Below are 19,526 nucleotides of genomic sequence, written 5' to 3' on the forward strand. Positions count from 1 at the left end.
AACTTATGATCAAATTGTTTGAGCCTTTGATCAGACCAACTACTGTGTCATTCTGGCTGCTGAGAAATCAAGAAGATATTTAAATTCTGAAATGGTGCTGTCAAGGTGCTTTGTGAGGGGTAGGTCATGCCTTACAAACCTTATCAAGTTTTTTGAGGATGTGACTAGAAAGGTTGATGAGGGTCGAGCTGTGGATGTGGTGTATATGGACTTCAGTAAGGCATTTGATAAGGTTCCCCATGGTAGGCTCATTCAGAAGGTCAGGAGGAATGGGATACAGGGGAACTTAGCTGCTTGGATACAGAATTGGCTGGCCAACAGAAGACAGCGAGTGGTAGTAGAAGGAAAATATTCTGCCTGGAAGTCAGTGGTGAGTGGAGTTCCACAGGGCTCTGTCCTTGGGCCTCTACTGTTTGTAATTTTTATTAATGACTTGGACGAGGGAATTGAAGGATGGGTCAGCAAGTTTGCAGACGACACAAAGGTCGGAGGTGTCGTTGACAGTGTAGAGGGCTGTTGTAGGCTGCAGCGGGACATTGACAGGATGCAGAGATGGGCTGAGAGGTGGCAGATGGAGTTCAACCTGGATAAATGCGAGGTGATGCATTTTGGAAGGTCGAATTTGAAAGCTGAGTACAGGATTAAGGATAGGATTCTTGGCAGCGTGGAGGAACAGAGGGATCTTGGTGTGCAGATACATAGATCCCTTAAAATGGCCACCCAAGTGGACAGGGTTGTTAAGAAAGCATATGGTGTTTTGGCTTTCATTAACAGGGGGATTGAGTTTAAGAGTCGTGAGATCTTGTTGCAGCTCTATAAAACTTTGGTTAGACCGCACTTGGAATACTGCGTCCAGTTCTGGGCGCCCTATTATAGGAAAGATGTGGATGCTTTGGAGAGGGTTCAGAGGAGGTTTACCAGGATGCTGCCTGGACTGGAGGGCTTATCTTATGAAGAGAGGTTGACTGAGCTCGGTCTCTTTTCATTGGAGAAAAGGAGGAGGAGAGGGGACCTAATTGAGGTATACAAGATAATGAGAGGCATAGATAGAGTTGATAGCCAGAGACTATTTCCCAGGGCAGAAATGGCTAGCACGAGGGGTCATAGTTTTAAGCTGGTTGGTGGAAAGTATAGAGGGGATGTCAGAGGCAGGTTCTTTACGCAGAGAGTTGTGAGAGCATGGAATGCGTTGCCAGCAGCAGTTGTGGAAGCAAGGTCATTGGGGTCATTTAAGAGACTGCTGGACATGTATATGGTCTCAGAAATTTGAGGGTGCATACATGAGGATCAATGGTCGGCACAACATTTTGGGCTGAAGGGCCTGTTCTGTGCTGTACTGTTCTATGTTCTATGTTCTATGTTCTATGTTCTAAGAATGTGAGGTTGCTCCCCAGTGTCAAATGTTTGATTTGAGGTAAACCTGGAAGTAGTGCACACTATTCAGACCTGAAAGACATCTGGGAGGTGTTCTTGTAGTTAATGAAAGTTAGTTGAGGATTGGAAAATCTACATCCAGAATGTAATTTCAAAGTAAATGGTAAGAGAAGAAACAGTAGGACATGGGTTCAAATTAGTAAGTGATAAATGAGAAATTTGTTGCACAAGCATAATCAAAACATGAAATGGACCTCCATAGAAAGTATAAGAAAAAGTGGAAATCCCAGAACATTTTAAAATACATTTAAAGCCTTGGTGGGGACAAGTACTGTCGGATCATTATGACTGGATGAGTTCGGATGAGCCAAATGCCCATCAAAGTACTCAATTTTTGTTTTGTCATTTCACTCTTCTTGGTTTTGTTCTAACAGAACAAGGTAATGCTGCAGCACAGAAGTGATCTGTTTATGCCATCAAGCTTGTGTTTTTTCAACAGGAGTCACCTGATCTAATTCCCCTTTCCTGTTCAGCTCCTATGTCCATTAATAATCATCTTGTTGAGGCAAATATCTACTTATCATTAAATTCGCCTTAATGCTTTGTGGCCATTAGCTGTGATTTGTCTGGTCATTACGGAAGGTAATCATTTTGAAAACATGAGATCAGTTCATGAACTTTTGCAATCAATGCTGAACAGAATTAAGTTGAAGGATTGAATAAATGAGAAGATGCAATAAAGAGAAGAGACTGCAGTATATGTAAACAGTTGAAAATTTTAAAAGTACATCTTTTGTAGGTTCACACATGGAATATGTGCAATGTATTATTGTTAATATTAGTCAAATGAAACCACTGAAGAAAATCAAAGCAACATCTGAAATTACCTTGTGATTTGTGATTGTCATGCGAGCTGCTCCAGAGGGGTTCTTGTGGCATAGTGGTAGTGCCCCTACCTCTAGGCCAGAGTTCAAATCCCACCACCCCAGAGATGTACAATGACATCTCTGAACAGGTTGTTTAAAAAAATATACAAGCTGATTCATTAATTTATATTATTGGAGCAGAAATGAAGTACACTTCTGAAATGGAATGCATTTGGCCAGGCTTAATTCACTCCTTCAGCAGAAAACTACTTCAGTAATGATGGCAGAAAAGATCTTGATGGCAGAGTAGTAGGAAATCTTCAAAGACTTAGGCTGAGACATTCCACTTCCTAAAAACAACCAGTAACTTTAATCATCACAAAACAGATAAAAAATGTTTCTAGACTGATTAAAGATAACTACTTACAGTTTGTCTTTCAAGTAAATCTTGGTATGCATGTCCAGGATTTCAGCCAGCTTCATTTGGACATGGGCACTACTGGGTAGATAAACATTCAATATCAGTTTATTCCAAGATGTCATGCCACACCTCCAGAGCAGGTGAGACTTGAACCCAGGTCTTCTGGCTCTCATGGAAGGACTTCGAAACTGAGCCACATGTGTCCTTTACTGCTGCATATTGTTTAGTATCTCCGCAAACTATTTAATTAGATACAAGAATGATATTACACGGCAAGTTGTGTGCAGGCGTAGTGGTTCCATGTCATAGTGTTAATTCAGTAACTAAATAAATTGAAGTAACTCTTGCTATTTAAAATTTGTGATGGAAAATGTAATGCCACAAGTTAAAAACATAAACATTTAGAAAATAAAGTTTATTTTGAAATATAGTTAAGTGTAAGGTCTCAGCAATCTAAAACTGTGCTCCCCTGAAAGTTCTGTTCCCCAGAATATCTCTGAAACTCAGTTCTTGAGCAGGTTGAGACAAAGGTGGCAGCTGCTGTGAATCACTCCATCTCAGATTGTTTAAAAGTAATCATGGTTGGAAATCTTCTTGGCATTCATTATTTTTCTTGTCTGATTTTCAGAATTCCCCAGAAGTTGATGATGAAGGTTACAGCATCAGGCCGGATGACAAATCAGGTTATATCCTTTTGGATCTTTTTGAACTTATTTAACTTCTCTGTCTGGAGGTGCTGACTAATTTCCTGACAGTTTTGGGTATTTTCTGTCTACTTTATTTCTGAATTTCAGTATATCACCAGGAGTTCAATATTGAACCATATCCATCCAATAGAAGCAATAAACATCTGCAGTAAGTTGTAAATGTACAAAACATGTTATAAGATATCGATTGAATTGCCATTTTTCTGTTCCGAATAGGCACACAAGCTAGTTTAGCAGGCAATTTAAGTACATTTTATAGTAGAACAGGGAAATACAAAGGTCTAAAACAGAATGATAAAGCGTGGGATCCCAAGAGTGGGGAAAATGAGAAAGGACAATAGAAGAGGTTCCACATATGATGCTTCCTTTGCCACAACTGCCAAACATTGGTCATGCACCAGCTCCATTCAGGATGATTAATTGAACAAAGCACCAAGGAATTATGTTAATGGGACTTTAGTGAACAATAAGAACATAAGAAAAAAGTATAGGAGTAGGTTGCTCAGCTCTTTGAGCCTTCTCTGCCATTCAATAGGACCATGGTTGGCCTGACACACTTCACGTCAAATTTCCTGCCTTTTCCCATAAACTTTGCTTCCCCAACCGATCAAGAATCTATCGATCTCAACCTTAAATAGACACAAGGACTCTGCCCCTTCAAGCTCTCTGTGGCACAGAGTTTCAGAGACACTCAATGCTCTGACAGAAGACAATAGACAATAGACAATAGGTGCTGGAGTAGGCCATTCGGCCCTTCGAGCCAGCACCACCATTCATTATGATCATGGCTGATCATCCACAATCACTATCCTGTTCCTGCCTTATCCCCATAACCCTTGATTCCACTACCTTTAAGAGCTCTGTCTATCTCTTTCTTGAAAGCATCCAGAGAGTTGGCCTCCACTGCCTTCTGGGGCAGAGCATTCCAAATATCCATCACTGTCTGGGTGAAGAAGTTTTTCCTCAACTCTGTTCTAAATGGCCTACCCCTTATTGTTATACAGTGTCCTCTGGTCCTGGACTCACCCATCAGCGGAAACAGGCTTCCTGCCTCCACAGTGCCCAATCCCTTAATAATCTTATACGTCTCAATCAGATCCCCTCTCATCCTTCTAAACTCAAGAGTATACAAGCCCAGTCGCTCCAATCTTTCAACATATGATAGTCCCGCCATTCCGGGAATTGACCTTGTGAACTTACGCTGCACTCGCTCAATAGCAAGAATGTCCTTCCTCAAATTGGGAGACCAAAATTGCACACGATACTCCAGGTACGGTCTCACCGGGGCCCTGTACAGCTGCAGAAGGACCTCTTTGCTCCTATATACAATTCCTCTTGTGATGAAGGCCAGCATGCTATTAGCTTTCTTCACTACCTGCTGTACCTGCATGCTTGCTTTCATTGACTGATGTACAAGAACACCTAGATCTCATTGTGCTTCCCCTTTACCTAATTTGACTCCATTGAGATAGTAATCTGCCTTCCGGTTCTTGCCACCAAAGTGTATAACCACACATTATCCACATTAGAGATAATGGGAACTGCAGATGCTGGAGAATTCCAAGATAATAAAATGTGAGGCTGGATGAACACAGCAGGCCAAGCAGCATCTCAGGAGCACAAAAGCTGACGTTTCGGGCCTAGACCCTTCATCAGAGAGGGGGATGGGGTGAGGGAACTGGAATAAATAGGGAGAGAGGGGGAGGCGGACCGAAGATGGAGAGTAAAGAAGATAGGTGGAGAGAGTATAGGTGGGGAGGTAGGGAGGGGATAGGTCAGTCCAGGGAAGACGGACAGGTCAAGGAGGTGGGATGAGGTTAGTAGGTAGCTGGGGGTGCGGCTTGGGGTGGGAGGAAGGATCTCCCCTTCCCCTACTGCATCCCTAAACCAGCCCAGTTCGTCCCCTCTCCCGACTGCACCACACAACCAGCCCAGCTCTTCCCCCCCACCCACTGCATCCCAAAACCAGTCCAACCTGTCTCTGCCTCCCTAACCGGTTCTTCCTCTCACCCATCCCTTCCTCCCACCCCAAGCCGCACCCCCAGCTACCTACTAACCTCATCCCATCTCCTTGACCTGTCCGTCTTCCCTGGACTGACCTATCCCCTCCCTACCTCCCCACCTATACTCTCTCCACCTATCTTCTTTACTCTCCATCTTCAGTCCGCCTCCCCCTCTCTCCCTATTTATTCCAGTTCCCTCTCCCCATCCCCCTCTCTGATGAAGGGTCTAGGCCCGAAACGTCAGCTTTTGTGCTCCTGAGATGCTGCTGGGCCTGCTGTGTTCATCCAGCCTCACATTTCATTATCCACATTAAACTGCATCTGCCATGCATCCGTCCACTCACCTATCCTGTCCAAGTCACCCTGTATTCTAATAACATCCTCCTCACATTTCACACTGCCACCCAACTTTGTGTCATCAGCAAATTTGCTAATATTACTTTTAATGCCTTCGTCTATATCATTAATATATATCGTAAACAGCTGCGGTCCCAGCACCGAACCTTGAGGTACCCCACTGGTCACTGCCTGCCTTTCCGAAACGGACCCATTTATCACTACTCTTCGCTTCTTGTCAGCCAGCCAATTTTCAATCCAACTCAGTATTTTGCCCCCAATACCATGTGCCCTAATTTTGTTCACCAATCTCCTATGTGGGACTTTATCAAAGGCTTTCTGAAAGTCCAGGTACACTACTTCCACCGGCTCTCCCTTATCCATCTTCATAGATACATCCTCAAAAAATTCCAGAAGATTAGTCAAGCACGATTTCCTCTTCGTAAATCCATGCTGACTCTGACCTTTTCTGTTACTGCTCTCCAAATGAGTCGTAATTTCATCTTTTATAATTGACTCTAGCATCTTTCCCACCACTGACGTCAGGCTAACCGGTCTGTAATTTCCTGTTTTCTCTCTCCCTCCTTTCTTGAAAATTGGGACAACATTTGCCACCCTCCAATCCGCAGGAACTGATCCTGAATCTATAGAACCTTGGAAAATAATTACCAACGCATCCACAATTTCTAGAGCCACCTCCTTAAGTACCCTGGGATGCAGACCATCAGGTCCCGAAGACTTATCAGCCTTCACCATCAAGACATTCCTCCTCATCTCATTCTTATATTAGAAACTCTTAATTTCGAGACTATTTCCTCTGGACCTAGACCCTTCCATAAGGGGAAACATTCTCTCAGCATTTACCCTGCCAAGCCTCTTAAGAATCCTATATATTTCAATGAGAATGCCTCTCATCTTTTAAGTTCCAATGAGTAGAGTCCCAACCTGTTTAATCTTTGCTCCCCCATATTGAGGATCATCTAGTGAACCTTCTCCAAACTACCTCCAATGAAATAATTTCTTTACTCAAATAAAGGGCCCAAAACTGCTCTCAGTACTCCAGATGTGGTCTCACCAGCATCTTGTACATTTGTAATAAGACTTTCCCATATGTACTCCAACCATCTTGAAATGAATGCTAACATTCCTTCTGCCTTCCTGATTACCTGCTGCATCTGTGTGCTAACCTTCTGTGTTTCATGCACAAGTAACCACTAATGCCTTTGTGTTGCAGCTTCCTTCCAGAGTTTTATTCCTTGAATGGGCAAGGAAAGAAAAGGGACTAAAGCCAAAATGCAGGGCAAAGGGAGGAAAGTAATATATCTGTTTTTCAATTCATTCTTGACTGTTTAGTTGTCCTGCTGCATTAGTTTTAAGAAAATAATTTTCCTTAATTGAGTTTCACCTACCAAAGAGAAACACTTTTATTCGTCAAGTGAATCTGAATCAGAAGAAGACACGCGGCGAAAATTCAACATTAAGATTCGGCCTCTCCAGGCTAAAGATTCCATCTTGTGTGTGGCAGCATCAGTGGATGAGTTGAAGGCTTCTGTGGGAAATATTTCTCTGTCACCTTCACCAATGGTAAATACTTTCATTTGCTTCTGTCTTTCAACATATTGAGAAACAATTCTATTGAAATAGTTCAGCCTTCATCCAGTCTCTGTCTGTCTGAGCCCAGAATGGTATGTGACATACAGAGCAATGTACAGGTGCTCGTGTTTGTTCTTTTAGATGGTAGAGGTCACAGGTTTGGGGAATGCTTTTGAAGTAGCCATGACCAGTTGCTGCAATGCATCATGCTACAGACCTCTGCCACAATGAGTGAATGGGTAAAATGATGAATAAGGTGCTGTTCAAGGACACTGCCTTTTCCTGATTGTCATCAAGTATCCTGAGCACCTTTGGAGTCACTCATCCAGAAATTTAGAGCAATCCATCATATGCCTATCTTGTGCTTTGCAGAAGGCATGTGGTCTTCAGGGAACCAGGGGTCAAGTTACTTGCAACAAAATTTCTAACCTCTGAACATATCTCAGAGCTAGAGATTATAAATCTGTTCCAGTTTAGTCTCTAGTCAAACACAATTTCTAGGGTGCTGACAGAGGAAATTTTGGCGATGATAATGCCATTGCATGTCAAGAGGAGACGGAAGACTGTATTGTTTGCAATAGTCATTTCTTTTACACTTGTATGGCATAAATGCATTTTAAGCCATTTATCAGACAATTTTGAATGCTGTCTGTGTCTTGGTCTTTTCTGGGGCGGACTTTCAGTGTCCGAAGATCTATAAAGAGTGTTGAAATTGTACAATTATCAGTGAATTCCACTTCTGACCTGACGATGGAGGAAAGTTTATTGATAAAGCATCTGAGGATGCTTGGACCTATGTCACTACCCTGAAGAACCCCTAGACCTGAGATGATTTGGCTTTCATATTCCTTTATGTTGGATACAACTTGTAGGGTTTTCCCCTTGAATCCCGTTGAGAGCAATTTCACCAGGGCTTCTTGGTGTCATACACAGTCACAAGATGAGTTGGCATCAAGGACGGTCACCCGGACCTCCCCATTGGAATTCAAAATTTCCTGATATATCGTGCTGAAGAGTGAAGCTTTTTTATGATAATCACTCATAAAATTTGCCCTTTAGCTGTCTTTAAAAGCTCTGTTTTTTCCATGTTTAGACCAGTGCTATAATGTGTTCTGGAGCTAATTATATGCCCAATAGTATAGCATTCCTCTGTATTTGATCCAATCAGTTTAACACAGGTTATTCTGAGGCTACAGTGTGAACCTTGGTACAAAACCTCTCAAAGGTGGTCCTGAGGTGGACCACAGATTGACTGTTGACTAATGATATAAAAAGTGTGTGATGATGTGACAGTGACATAGTGATCTTCACCTCAGAATACCCTAGACTTCTAAATATGTTTTGAGCTAGTCAGGAAAATTTAAAGAAAATCATGTTTTCTAATATTGTTTCTCAAGCTCTTAATTAAACCATTTGTTGCAAGCCATTATGCTTGTTGCAATGGAAATCCTCAGTGTAGATCATCAGGTGAGTTCTTCATGTATTCCCATACTATTGATATGTATGTTATAATGATTTCTTTAATACACATTAACATTTCTCTTGAAATAAAAGATAAAGACATTCCATGCAAATGTTTAAGTGCTCTGTTCTTTTAGAGCTCAAGGGTAAATTTTACAAGTGCATTATGATCAAAAAACTTCACTCCCCAGTTGCAGATATCAGGAATTTTGAGCATGGCTTTGCTCTGGGATATAAGAGGCCATTCAGCTCATCAATTTAGGAAATTCAATTTATCCAACAGTTCCTTTGATTGTATTTCTTCAGCAAGATATCATCTCTATTGCTTTTAGAACGGCAAGTTATCCAGTTTCAACTGGAATAACTTAAATTGTAGCAACTTTCCTATTCAAATTTCATGTAATATTCTGTAAAAATACTTTCAGCTGAGAGGCTACATAGAGGTCCAAAGCACAGTTTGTTTTCATTTGCTGCTGTCATCAGACCAGAGTAACAGGGTTGTAACTAATCTTTGTCAGTCGTACAGGATGAGTTTGCGGTGATTTAGCTGCCTGTTTTATATCACACCTTTTATATCACAATTTATTTTCAATTGATTTCAATGTGATTGTACCAGTGAAGAGTTTATCCCAGTCTACCTCTGATAATAGTTTGGATCTTAATCTAGTATCTAAGGGTAGTTTTATTTCAGTTATGTATCTGAAATGATCTGCTCAATGCCATGGTTGGAGGGAACACAAGCCATTTTTGAGTTTAGGTGTCACTTGAATTTAACCAGCAACCTTTGTTTGTCAAACAAAAGGAAATTATTCCTGGTTAGAAATGAGATTGAACCACCAATTGGATGCTTTAATGTTGTGGTTCCCAGCAGAACAACCTCTATTAATACCTTTAAAACCCACCTGGAGGGTGAAATGAAATGAAATAAATGACATTTCAGCCAGTGGGTGTATAACCTGGTGATTTAAACAGCCATGGTAGTGTGGTAGTGGCAGGTGCTGATGAGGAATATGATGTTTTGTTGGGGGGTGGGGATGCAGTGAGTGTGGGGAGGAAGAGTTTTGACCATAAAACAATTGTAGGGTACTGATGATGTATGGGTGAGAAAGGGGGATGGAAAAGCTGGCCATGGTAATTGTATTGGTGATCATTGCTCCCCCTGCTGACCAATGACCAAAGTTTTCATGCTTACATGTAAATCAAAAAGGTTCCAAGCCTGTGCTTTAAATAAGGAGCAAGAGATATCTGTTAAAGGAAAAGATGGGTATTTGTGGAGGCGAAGTCCCATCTTCACACCGAAGATGTCCTTCACCATGTTGTGTGGCAGAACTACCACACTATATGTGAATCTATGCAGTGACTCAAAACTGGGCATCCATGGGGCAGTAAAGGCCATCTGCAGCAGCAGAATTGTATTTAACCACAATCTCTAACCTCATGGCCTGGCATATCCCCCAATCTATCATTATCGTTAGCCAAGGGATCAACGTAGCTTCAATGAAGAGGACAGGAGGGAAATCCAGCAGCAGCATCAAGCATAACTAAAAATGAAATGTCAATCCGGTCCACCTACAGTACTGAACTATTTGCATGCCAACAGTGGAGGCAGTGAGCAATAGACAGGGCTTCCTGACCCCAGAACTGACAGATCAGTTGTGAATGGAGGTGGTGGATGTTTAAACAACTAACAGGGCCAGAAGACTGCACAAATGTCCCCTTTCCAACAATGGGGAATTCTAACTCGGAAGCGCAGGACACAACTGAAACATTTGCATCCACCTTGAGCTAAAAATGCCAAATGGAGGATGTATCTTGGCTTCCTCCAGTGATCCCCAGAATTACAAATCCTGACTTCAACCAATTCCATTCACTCATGTGATTTCAAGAAGTGGTTGAAAGCACCGGACACTCCAAAGGTGATGGGACCTTATTACAACGTGGTAATAGTACTGAAGAACTGTACTGTAGAACTAGAGGTGCCCTTAGCCAAGATTTTCCAGTGCAGTTAAAGCACTGTTAACTACTTAATAATGAGGAAATGTTCCCAGGTATGTTGAGTGCACAACAGCGGACATCTGCAACCTGGTCACTGACCTATCTATTCTCAGCCATCAGGATGATGGAAGGGGTTGCCACCAGAGCTGTCAAGTGGGATTTGCTCAGAAATAACCTACTCACTGATGCTCTGATTGAGTTCCTGACTTCACTATAGACAATACCTGACTTCATTATAGACTTGGTGCAAACATGAGTAAAAGAACTAAAATGCAGAGGTGAGGCGAGAGTGTTGGCCCTTGCCACTTCCAGTTGCTTCAACAAGGACAAGCATGTGATCAGAGGTGGGATTAAAAAGAAAAACAGAAATTACTTGAAAAACCCAGCAGGCCTGGCAGCATCTGTGGGTAGAAATCAGAGTTAATGTTTCAGGTCCAGTGACCTTTCTTCAGACCTGTTCCAGACCCGCTGAGGTTTTCCAGCAATTTGTGTTTCTGTTTTTGTTTTTGTTTTTGTTCCTGATTTCCAGCATCCACAGTTATTTCAGATTTTTGAGCAGAGGTAGGAAATTTGCTGATGTTTTGGCACGATATTTGCTACCATTCATGGCTTCTCAGACATTAAGGATAATGCAGCAAGACCTAGACAACATCTAGGCATGGATAGGAGTAATAGTCAAGATCTTTTCCTCAGCGCATGAGTTTAAGGTGAGAGTGAAAAGATTTAAAATGGACCTAAGGGGTAATTTTTTCATGCAGCGGGGGGTGCATGTGTGAAATGAACTGCCCCAGGAAGTGGTGAATGTGGGTACAATTACAACATTTAAAAGGCATCTGGATGGGTATAGTTTAGAGGGATATGGACTAAATGCTGGCAAATAGGACTGAACTAATTTAGGATATTTGGTCATCATGGATGAGCTAGACAAAAGGGTCTGTGTGTGTGCTATACATACCTCTGATTCTATGACTCCATAAACGTCATCTCCTGTCTCTTCAAAGCCTGTCTGCCATCTACAAGGTGCAAATCAGAGACTGATGGCATACTTTTCACTTAATGGACACAGCTGCAATAACTCTCAAAACTTGATACCATCTAGGACAAGGCATCCCACTTGACTGGCATCCCATCAACCACATTCTACATTCATACCCTTCATGACTGACACACAATGGCAGCATTGACTATCATTTACAAGGTGCGCTGCAGCAACTCAAAGCTCCTTTGACACCAACTTCAAAACTCATGAGCTGGAACACCTAGCAGGGCAACTGACACATGGGAACACCAGCTGCAAATCCCCCTCTAAGCTACATACCATCCTGATTTGGAATTATACCAGCATTCCTTTACTGAAAATGGGTCAAAATCCTAGAACTGCCTCCTTAACAGCACTATGGATGTCTTTACACTCCAAGAACTACAGTGATTTGAGAAGGCAGTTCCCCGCCACTTCCTGCAGGGCAATTGTAAATGACTTCTAAACACCTACCATGAATTAATGAAGAACAGATCCTTGATGGTTTTTTTTGTTTTCACCACTATGACAAATCATACACTTCCTGACTGCAATAACATGCTGGATGATGAGACAAATTATATAAAAAACAAATATGAGAGGCATTCATAGGGTTGGCAGTCAGAATCTTTGTTTTCCAGAGTTGAAATGTCTAATACCAGAGGGCATGCATTTAAGGTAAGAGAGGGAATGTTCAAAGGAGATGTGAGAGGCAAGGTTTTTAACACAGAATGTGGTAGGTGCCTGGAACGCACTGTCAGGTGTGGTGGTAAAGGTAGATATGATAGGGGTGTTTAAGGGGTTTTTAGATAAGCGCATGAATAAGCAAGGAATGGAGAGATATGTACCATGGGCAAGCAGAAGAGACTAGTTTAATTTGGCATCATGTTTAGCACGACATCATGGGTCATAGGACCTAGTCTTGTGCTGCACTGTTCTATGTTTTACATGGTTTGAATCTGGAAAACAGGTACAAAACCATTGAATTTCTAGTGTAAGTAATTATTACTGAACTAAAATATCCTTAGAAGCTTATTGTCTCTGTATAGCCAGACTCATACATACACTTTATCATTAAAATAGACAAGCCTTCAATTGTCTTCCATCTGGCAGACCTGTGGATCTGCATCTGATGTGAACTATAACTATCCTTTCTTCTTCACTGTCAGTTTTGTCTTTACCTTGTTATGCTGCTTTGATATGTTTCCTTTCCTAGGAAAATTACTTTAACTCATCCTGGTTTAAAAATCATGCAAAATATATGTTAAGTTTAATCCAATTGCAATTGCCATTTTAGTAGCAAGTGTATCATTTTAATGAGAACAATACATCCTAGAATATTAATCCTCATGACTGGTTTTAGCTTGCTGTCCTATAATCAGTCACCGTATAATCCCTACATTTGAAGAACTGTAATGTTGAGAAGTCAAATAATTTTTGAACAGCGTAAATAATTTGTGTTTGAAAATGAATGCCAAGCTTTTATGTTTAAGCAGTTTTCATCAGCTCTTTGCTGCAAACTGAGGTAAAATATAAACAATAAATAAATGAGGCCACAGTATCTCTGCTGTTAAATGTTGCCATAACAACCTCACTTCCATTTTCTATCTTGATCACAGAACAAAATCACCAGATTTTCTCAAACGATGTATGTAAACGGTGCATGTAAATACTACCTGGTTATTACATTACTTAGCAATACCTCTTAGTGCTTTAAACAAGAGTTTCCTGCACCTGAAATCATTATTTCATGTTTCCTGAAGACATGATGAAACATCTTACAAAAAGAGAGGTCTTTGGCAAGAAAAGAATCTACAGCCAATGCATATTATATCTCATTGGTATGTTTACACTGTAAGACTCTAGTCACTGTAGAAAGTGCTCCATTTATGACATATCTATTCATCACATAGTTGCCATACTACTGACAAAATGGTACTTATGATGCAGCCTGACCTGAACATCCCACACAAGCCTGTACTTTATGTAGTTTACTGCATTTGGTAATTACTGCTTTTGGTGTCTTTCACTGGTCACTGTCAAGACCTGGATTGAAAATTGCAAGTTATTTTGATCCTTGTCCACTGTCTATTTTGACAAATCCTAATTGTCCTTTAGGTTTTGTTTAGATCCATAGCACTTGAAGTTTGAGTGGAACTCATGGGATTTTAATGAATAGTGACAAATAAATTAACACTTTCCAACACAAAAATTGTCCTTAACTTGTTTTTTAAGATTTTATTCATTTCAAGTAGCTAATATGTTGCTTGCTGACCCGTGACTTAGATGTAGGTATTTTTAATAAGCTGTTCAGGCGTATTATGACACACAGTTGGGACTTGAACAGAGGCCTCCTGGCTCAGAAGTAATAAAATCACCACAAGAGTAGCCTAGTTCTGGATTACTATTCCAATGACTATGCCACCACCTTCCAAGCAACTTGGATGTAGTTATTTATAGTCAACTTTGGTTTCCATAATATAGTCCAATTTCCACCCTGTATTCCTCTTAAACTACTCAGAGTGCACAACAATCAGACCATGTACAAGCAGTATTATATTTACAATGTACCTATATCACACGTATATCGGTTTTACAAGGACTGACCAGTGCAACCAGCCACAAATTGGAACCAGTTAGACAGAACTTTGCTCCCACCAAGATTCAAGCACTGTCACTTAGAAACAGCCTTAGCAACATGAAAATGGACAGGATCGAAGAAGAAGATGCAGTTATCAAATTTACGGCATGATCACCTAATTTTTGCTTAGTGGAAAGAGTTGTAATTGGTCCTGTAGTTTCTGTAACCAGAAGGCTAGGAAAATAGATCAATATCAATCAGGAAATACTACAAACTAACCAACCTAATCATTTCAAGCAATTGTTCCTGACTTTTGTAAGCAACCAAGCTATCAATATTAGTGTGAGATTTTTAATTTTATTCATAACATCGTAAACACCGGGCAAAATTCTACGAACAACTGAATGGTGTGGGCTAAGTTCAACACATGCTCCAATTGACCGCTGATGTTGCACGCAACAAAACTACAGGCCTACAAGTAGCAGCTATATGCACATGTTCATTGCAGGCATTGGTACCCTATGCAATGCCCGGGCATTGTGCTCTGCCATCACACTTATGGAGAAGTGCACACCAGCAACCCATAATGCATGGCTGCATGGGGTGCTGTAATCTCACAGAGAGACACACCTAGCCCATAGTTAGAATCAGGCTGCGAACTCAGGTTTCTCCCTTGCTCTCTCAGTACGCATTTACCCAGTGCCTACCCTTTAACTGGCACTGGTACTGGCACAGGCCAGACAGGTGATTTACAGAAACAAAGACAAAGTTACTGGAAAAGCTCAGCAGGTCTGGCCGCACCTGTGAAGAAAAAAGTAGAGTTAACATTTCAGGTCCGGTGACCCTTCCTCAGAATTGACAGAAGTTGAGGAGGTAGAAGGAAAGGGCTTGGGAGTTGTGTGGGGGAGAGGGGGAAGTGAGAGAGGTGCAGGCACATTTACCTGGCTTGGGTGATGACTTGGGAAAATGTGAAACCTATGGAGTTGGCACAACGGGCACCTATGGGGTCCGGGGGAGAGGGTGATGTTGGGGTTTTATTAATATGCTAACACTGATGCTGAAAGTTAGCAGTGAGGACTGTTTAGAATCGTTTCCATCATGAAGCATACTGTCCAGGAGAACTTGCAATGAGAAGGGTAAGTGAGCTGAAGTGTGAAAGAGCGAACTGCATCGAATTCTGGGCATTCACAGGGGAGGAATTTTGGTGTCACACACGTGAGATGTTGATGACTGGCTAGTGTGAAGCATTAACCCTTAGTTTGTGTGGCATCTCACTGGCACTGGCACCGTCAGAGAACTGCTTGAGATAGACCTACCCATGCCTACAGCCAGCCTATCCAAAGACAACATTGAAGGGTGGGGTGAGCCAATGTTGTGTTACATATATTATTGTCTTTGCTCCCACATAATGTCATTGTGCTCAATGTATACACCCAGCATAGTGCATCCTTAATGAGTGATACCACAGGGCACAATGAGCACCTAGGCCCCACACAGAGACATGGACAACCAGATGAATGGTGAAAAACAAACCATTGTCACAATCCCAACCTATGTCCATCGGTGTCAGCCATGTGTTCCACATGCCCCCACAAAAAGTTTCCTCTCCTTTCCCACTTGCTGCACATCACAGAGCTCCCTTCTTACTCAGATGGGGTGGAGGGAGCCTGTGCCAGGCAAAGGGGGTTCCTGCAAGTGCCAATGATTTAGGACACTTCTCCCTCACCCATCTGTGGGTATAAGGTCCACAGCAGCCTGCCATCCTACAGTCCCTTTCACCTACCAAGCGCACTGACCTGTTGGTGTCGCTGCTGATGGGAAGTCCAGTGGACTGCTTTGCAATGGTTCCTCTTTGCCCTGAATGATTTTTTTCCCCCAAACTCAAGGAGGTCCCCTTGGGATAATGGTTGCCTCTCTGCTGCTGCAGCTTTCAGCCGTAAAAGGCAGAAGCTGTTTCAGCCAGCAGGTTGGAGACAATGCCTGATTCTGCACACAGACGGCCTGGTGAGTGTTAGTGTTTCAATCTTACTACAAGTGGTACTTGCCCGACAGCAGGGATATGAATGTCTTTGCATCCCCACTGGTCCAGAGAAGTTAAATATCCTTGCCTGATGGTGTGTAAAGGCAGTGACATCCAGAACTGTCACACCTTGTTCATTTTCACACTTCCCTGTTTTGCGATGTCCATTCTATAATGACACAGAGGGCAGACGGGGTTTTAAGTATAAGACTGACTTAACTGTTAATGCTGTTGCGTGTCGGGCAAAAGTGGTGTGGTTGTCCAGGGGAACGAGGAGGCACCAGATGCAGGATTACTGCTGTGGGAGCATGGAAAGTAAAGGGAATGAGTGGGGAAAAGGTGTTGCCTGCAACAGAGGAAGTGTCACAGCACAAGCCGTGGTGGAAGATGAAAGACATCAAGGAGAGAGAGTCTCATGTGAAATAGCAAAGAGCAGAGTTTGGCACTTATTCTAGCAACACTGAGAAAGTCTTTCTATTAATGCTGCTGCCAAGTCATTTAAACCCTCAATAAGGCACTGACCAGGGTGGTCATATCTGACCAAACGACATTGTGCAGTGGCATAGCCTTTTCTGCCCTTCTTCTAAGAAGAGGATGATCATCTTGTGCACCTTCCCTCAGCCAGGACTTCCAGGTTCCTGTTCAGACATCAATGCCAATTTGTCATTATCAGACATCTCTGTCCAGTCATAAGCAGGATAGATGCCAGATTCCAGATGCAGTGCTCCACAAGAGATACTGGTCTCATGGCAGATGTCTAGTGAATGCTGAGTTTTCCGTGCACGTCGTATGATAAAGTGGGACAGAGGGACTCCATGATACTCTTCTTTGGGTCAGCAATATCAATTAAAGTGGCTAGTTTGGTAACATGTGTATATGTGTGCATTATCCTTGACTGTTCATCTGGTATCTGCTCATTGCCAGGGTGATGATTCTTCTCTGAGGAGTGGTGTTCCCTTAGCAAGTGATATTACCATGGTAAATGTGTTACTGAACAACTTCTGTTGTTGCAGAAAATGGACTTCCCAGAATGAGGGTTGCTCCATATCACTCTTCCTCTGATATGCTACCATATCTCCAGCTGTTTGTAATGTCTCTAGTGATGATCATATAACTGGTCTTTCATATTCAAGGTGACATCTGCACCATAGAGTGCCACATGTGGGTTGCCATGTGGATTGACTATAATTGAGACCACTTGCATCTGACTCACTTTTCAATGCTCAGCCCTGGCAATGACTTGGCATTTTTTATCAAAGTTAAATCTGGCATCATGTCATTTCACCTTGATTTTATCATTCACGCAAATTTCTGACCTCTGCTTCTGGCCTCAATAGTCTTTGTCACTTTTGCAGGAGTAGTTTGCATGCAGTGTGACATTAGTCCTTACACTGGACTATTTTCTATGCTTTCATTAGGTATTTCTCCACTCCAGGATTGCCTTGTGTAGATTTGTACTGAATTTACTCAATTTCTTTATGATCTTCTTGGTGATTTTTAATGCTGTCTGAGACATTTTGTGGAGAGGATGCGTGTTGTTGAATTTCCTAGTCATTTATAAAGTGCTGAAAGTACACACTTCTGAATAGAGGCCATTGGAATTCATCACAATGTCTGGAATGCCTTAATAATTGAAGTGTGGTTTCAGGTATTCTACAATCTCATTGGTATTTGTTATCAGTCCCTCATGAGACATGACCATCATTGGCTGGGCCTGCATTTATTGCTGTTTCCCAGTTGCCCTTGAGAAAGCAAGGCGAACTGCCTTCTTGAACTGCTGCAGTCCCTGTGCTGTAGATAGACCCTGCCTTAGGGAGGGAATTCCAGGACTTTGACACTGCAACACAGTGAAGGAACAGTGGGTTTTTTTCTCAAGTCAGGATGGTGAGTGATATGGATGTGAAAGTGCAGGTGGTGCTCCCATGTGTCTGCAGCTCTTGTTCTCCTAAATGGAAATAGTCAAGTGTTTGGATGTTGCTGTCTAAGGAGCCTTATGAGTTTCTGATGTGCATCTTTAGATAGCACATGCTACTGTTACTGAGTGTCAGTGATGGAGGGAGTGGATGCGGTGCCAATCAAGTAGGCTGCTTTGACCTGGATGTTATCAAACTTCTTGAGTGTTGTTGAAGATGTACTCATCCAGGCAAGTGGGGAGTATTCCAATACACTCCTAACTTGTACCTTCCAGACAGTGGACAGACATTGCAGAGTCAAGAGATCAGTTACTTGCCACAGTAATCTTAGTTTCTAGTCAATGGTAACCCCAATGATGTTGGTCCTGAGAGATTCAGTAATAGTGGTACACTTGAATGTCAAGGGGCAATGGTTAGATTGTCTCTTATTTGAGAGGGCTGCTGCCTGGCAGTTGTGTAACATGAATGTTACATGTCACATGTCAGCCCAAGCCTGGATATTATCCAGACCTTTTTGCATTTGAAAGGAAAGAGAAAAAGAAGGATTAGCCATGGCAGAATAGAAAGGGAACGAATGTTCAAGTTGGACAAGAACACCAGATTATTTCATTGGAGTCTCATGTTACAAGCATTTAACATGTCAGATTGTACATGTTGTGGTTTGTGAAAATACTATTGTGGATGCTGTTTCGCAAAGTTAAAAGAAAAAATATTTATGTAGGTTAGAAGTGATAGTGTTCAATGCTACATAGAATTAGTTAAAAATGTGTAACTCTGGACTAATGAGCTATGGATCTATTAATATAATCTAGAGATAAGGTTTTAAAAGAAAAAAAGAAGCCAAATTTTCATAATGATGGTTCATTTTTTCCTTAAGGGGAGAGGTGTTACATGTGGTTTGGGAGGCCGGAAGTTAGAATTTGGTGTTTGCAAAATGCTAGAGCCTGGTCCCTTTAAAAGATAATGCCCTTTTAGATGCCTACAGATTCAAAAAAAGTCTATGAACAGCAGCTTGAAAGTTTGCAAGTACACAGAGAGCACACAAATTGAAACATTTGTATTCCAGAAACTGTACTGTTAGCAGACCAAGTAGCAGATTTTACTAAGGCAACAAGTTTTGAATTTAGCCAATCAATTTGAAGCAAGCACTTAGATACCAAAAACAAAATAAATTTAAATCTGATGGTTTTGACAACATAGGACCAATCATATTATAAGAAATTGATATGTCATCATGG

The 19,526-nt window shown here is 41.8% G+C and overlaps 1 protein-coding gene across 10 annotated transcripts in view; it reads left to right on the plus strand.

Moving 5' to 3' along the window:
• The window catches only part of sgip1a (SH3GL interacting endocytic adaptor 1a), a 248,344-nt gene that overhangs the window by 138,902 nt on the left and 89,916 nt on the right, over window positions 1–19,526 (plus strand). For all 10 annotated transcript variants that reach the window (XM_059647869.1, XM_059647871.1, XM_059647872.1 and 7 more), the window contains exons 6-7: window positions 3,290–3,347; window positions 7,113–7,291. In XM_059647869.1, the coding sequence (XP_059503852.1) occupies window positions 3,290–3,347; window positions 7,113–7,291 (237 nt within the window). The remainder of the gene's footprint in view (window positions 1–3,289; window positions 3,348–7,112; window positions 7,292–19,526) is intronic.

The sequence above is a fragment of the Stegostoma tigrinum genome, chromosome 8, assembly GCF_030684315.1.
Source record: "Stegostoma tigrinum isolate sSteTig4 chromosome 8, sSteTig4.hap1, whole genome shotgun sequence".
In the NCBI taxonomy this organism is placed as follows: Eukaryota; Metazoa; Chordata; class Chondrichthyes; order Orectolobiformes; family Stegostomatidae; genus Stegostoma; species Stegostoma tigrinum.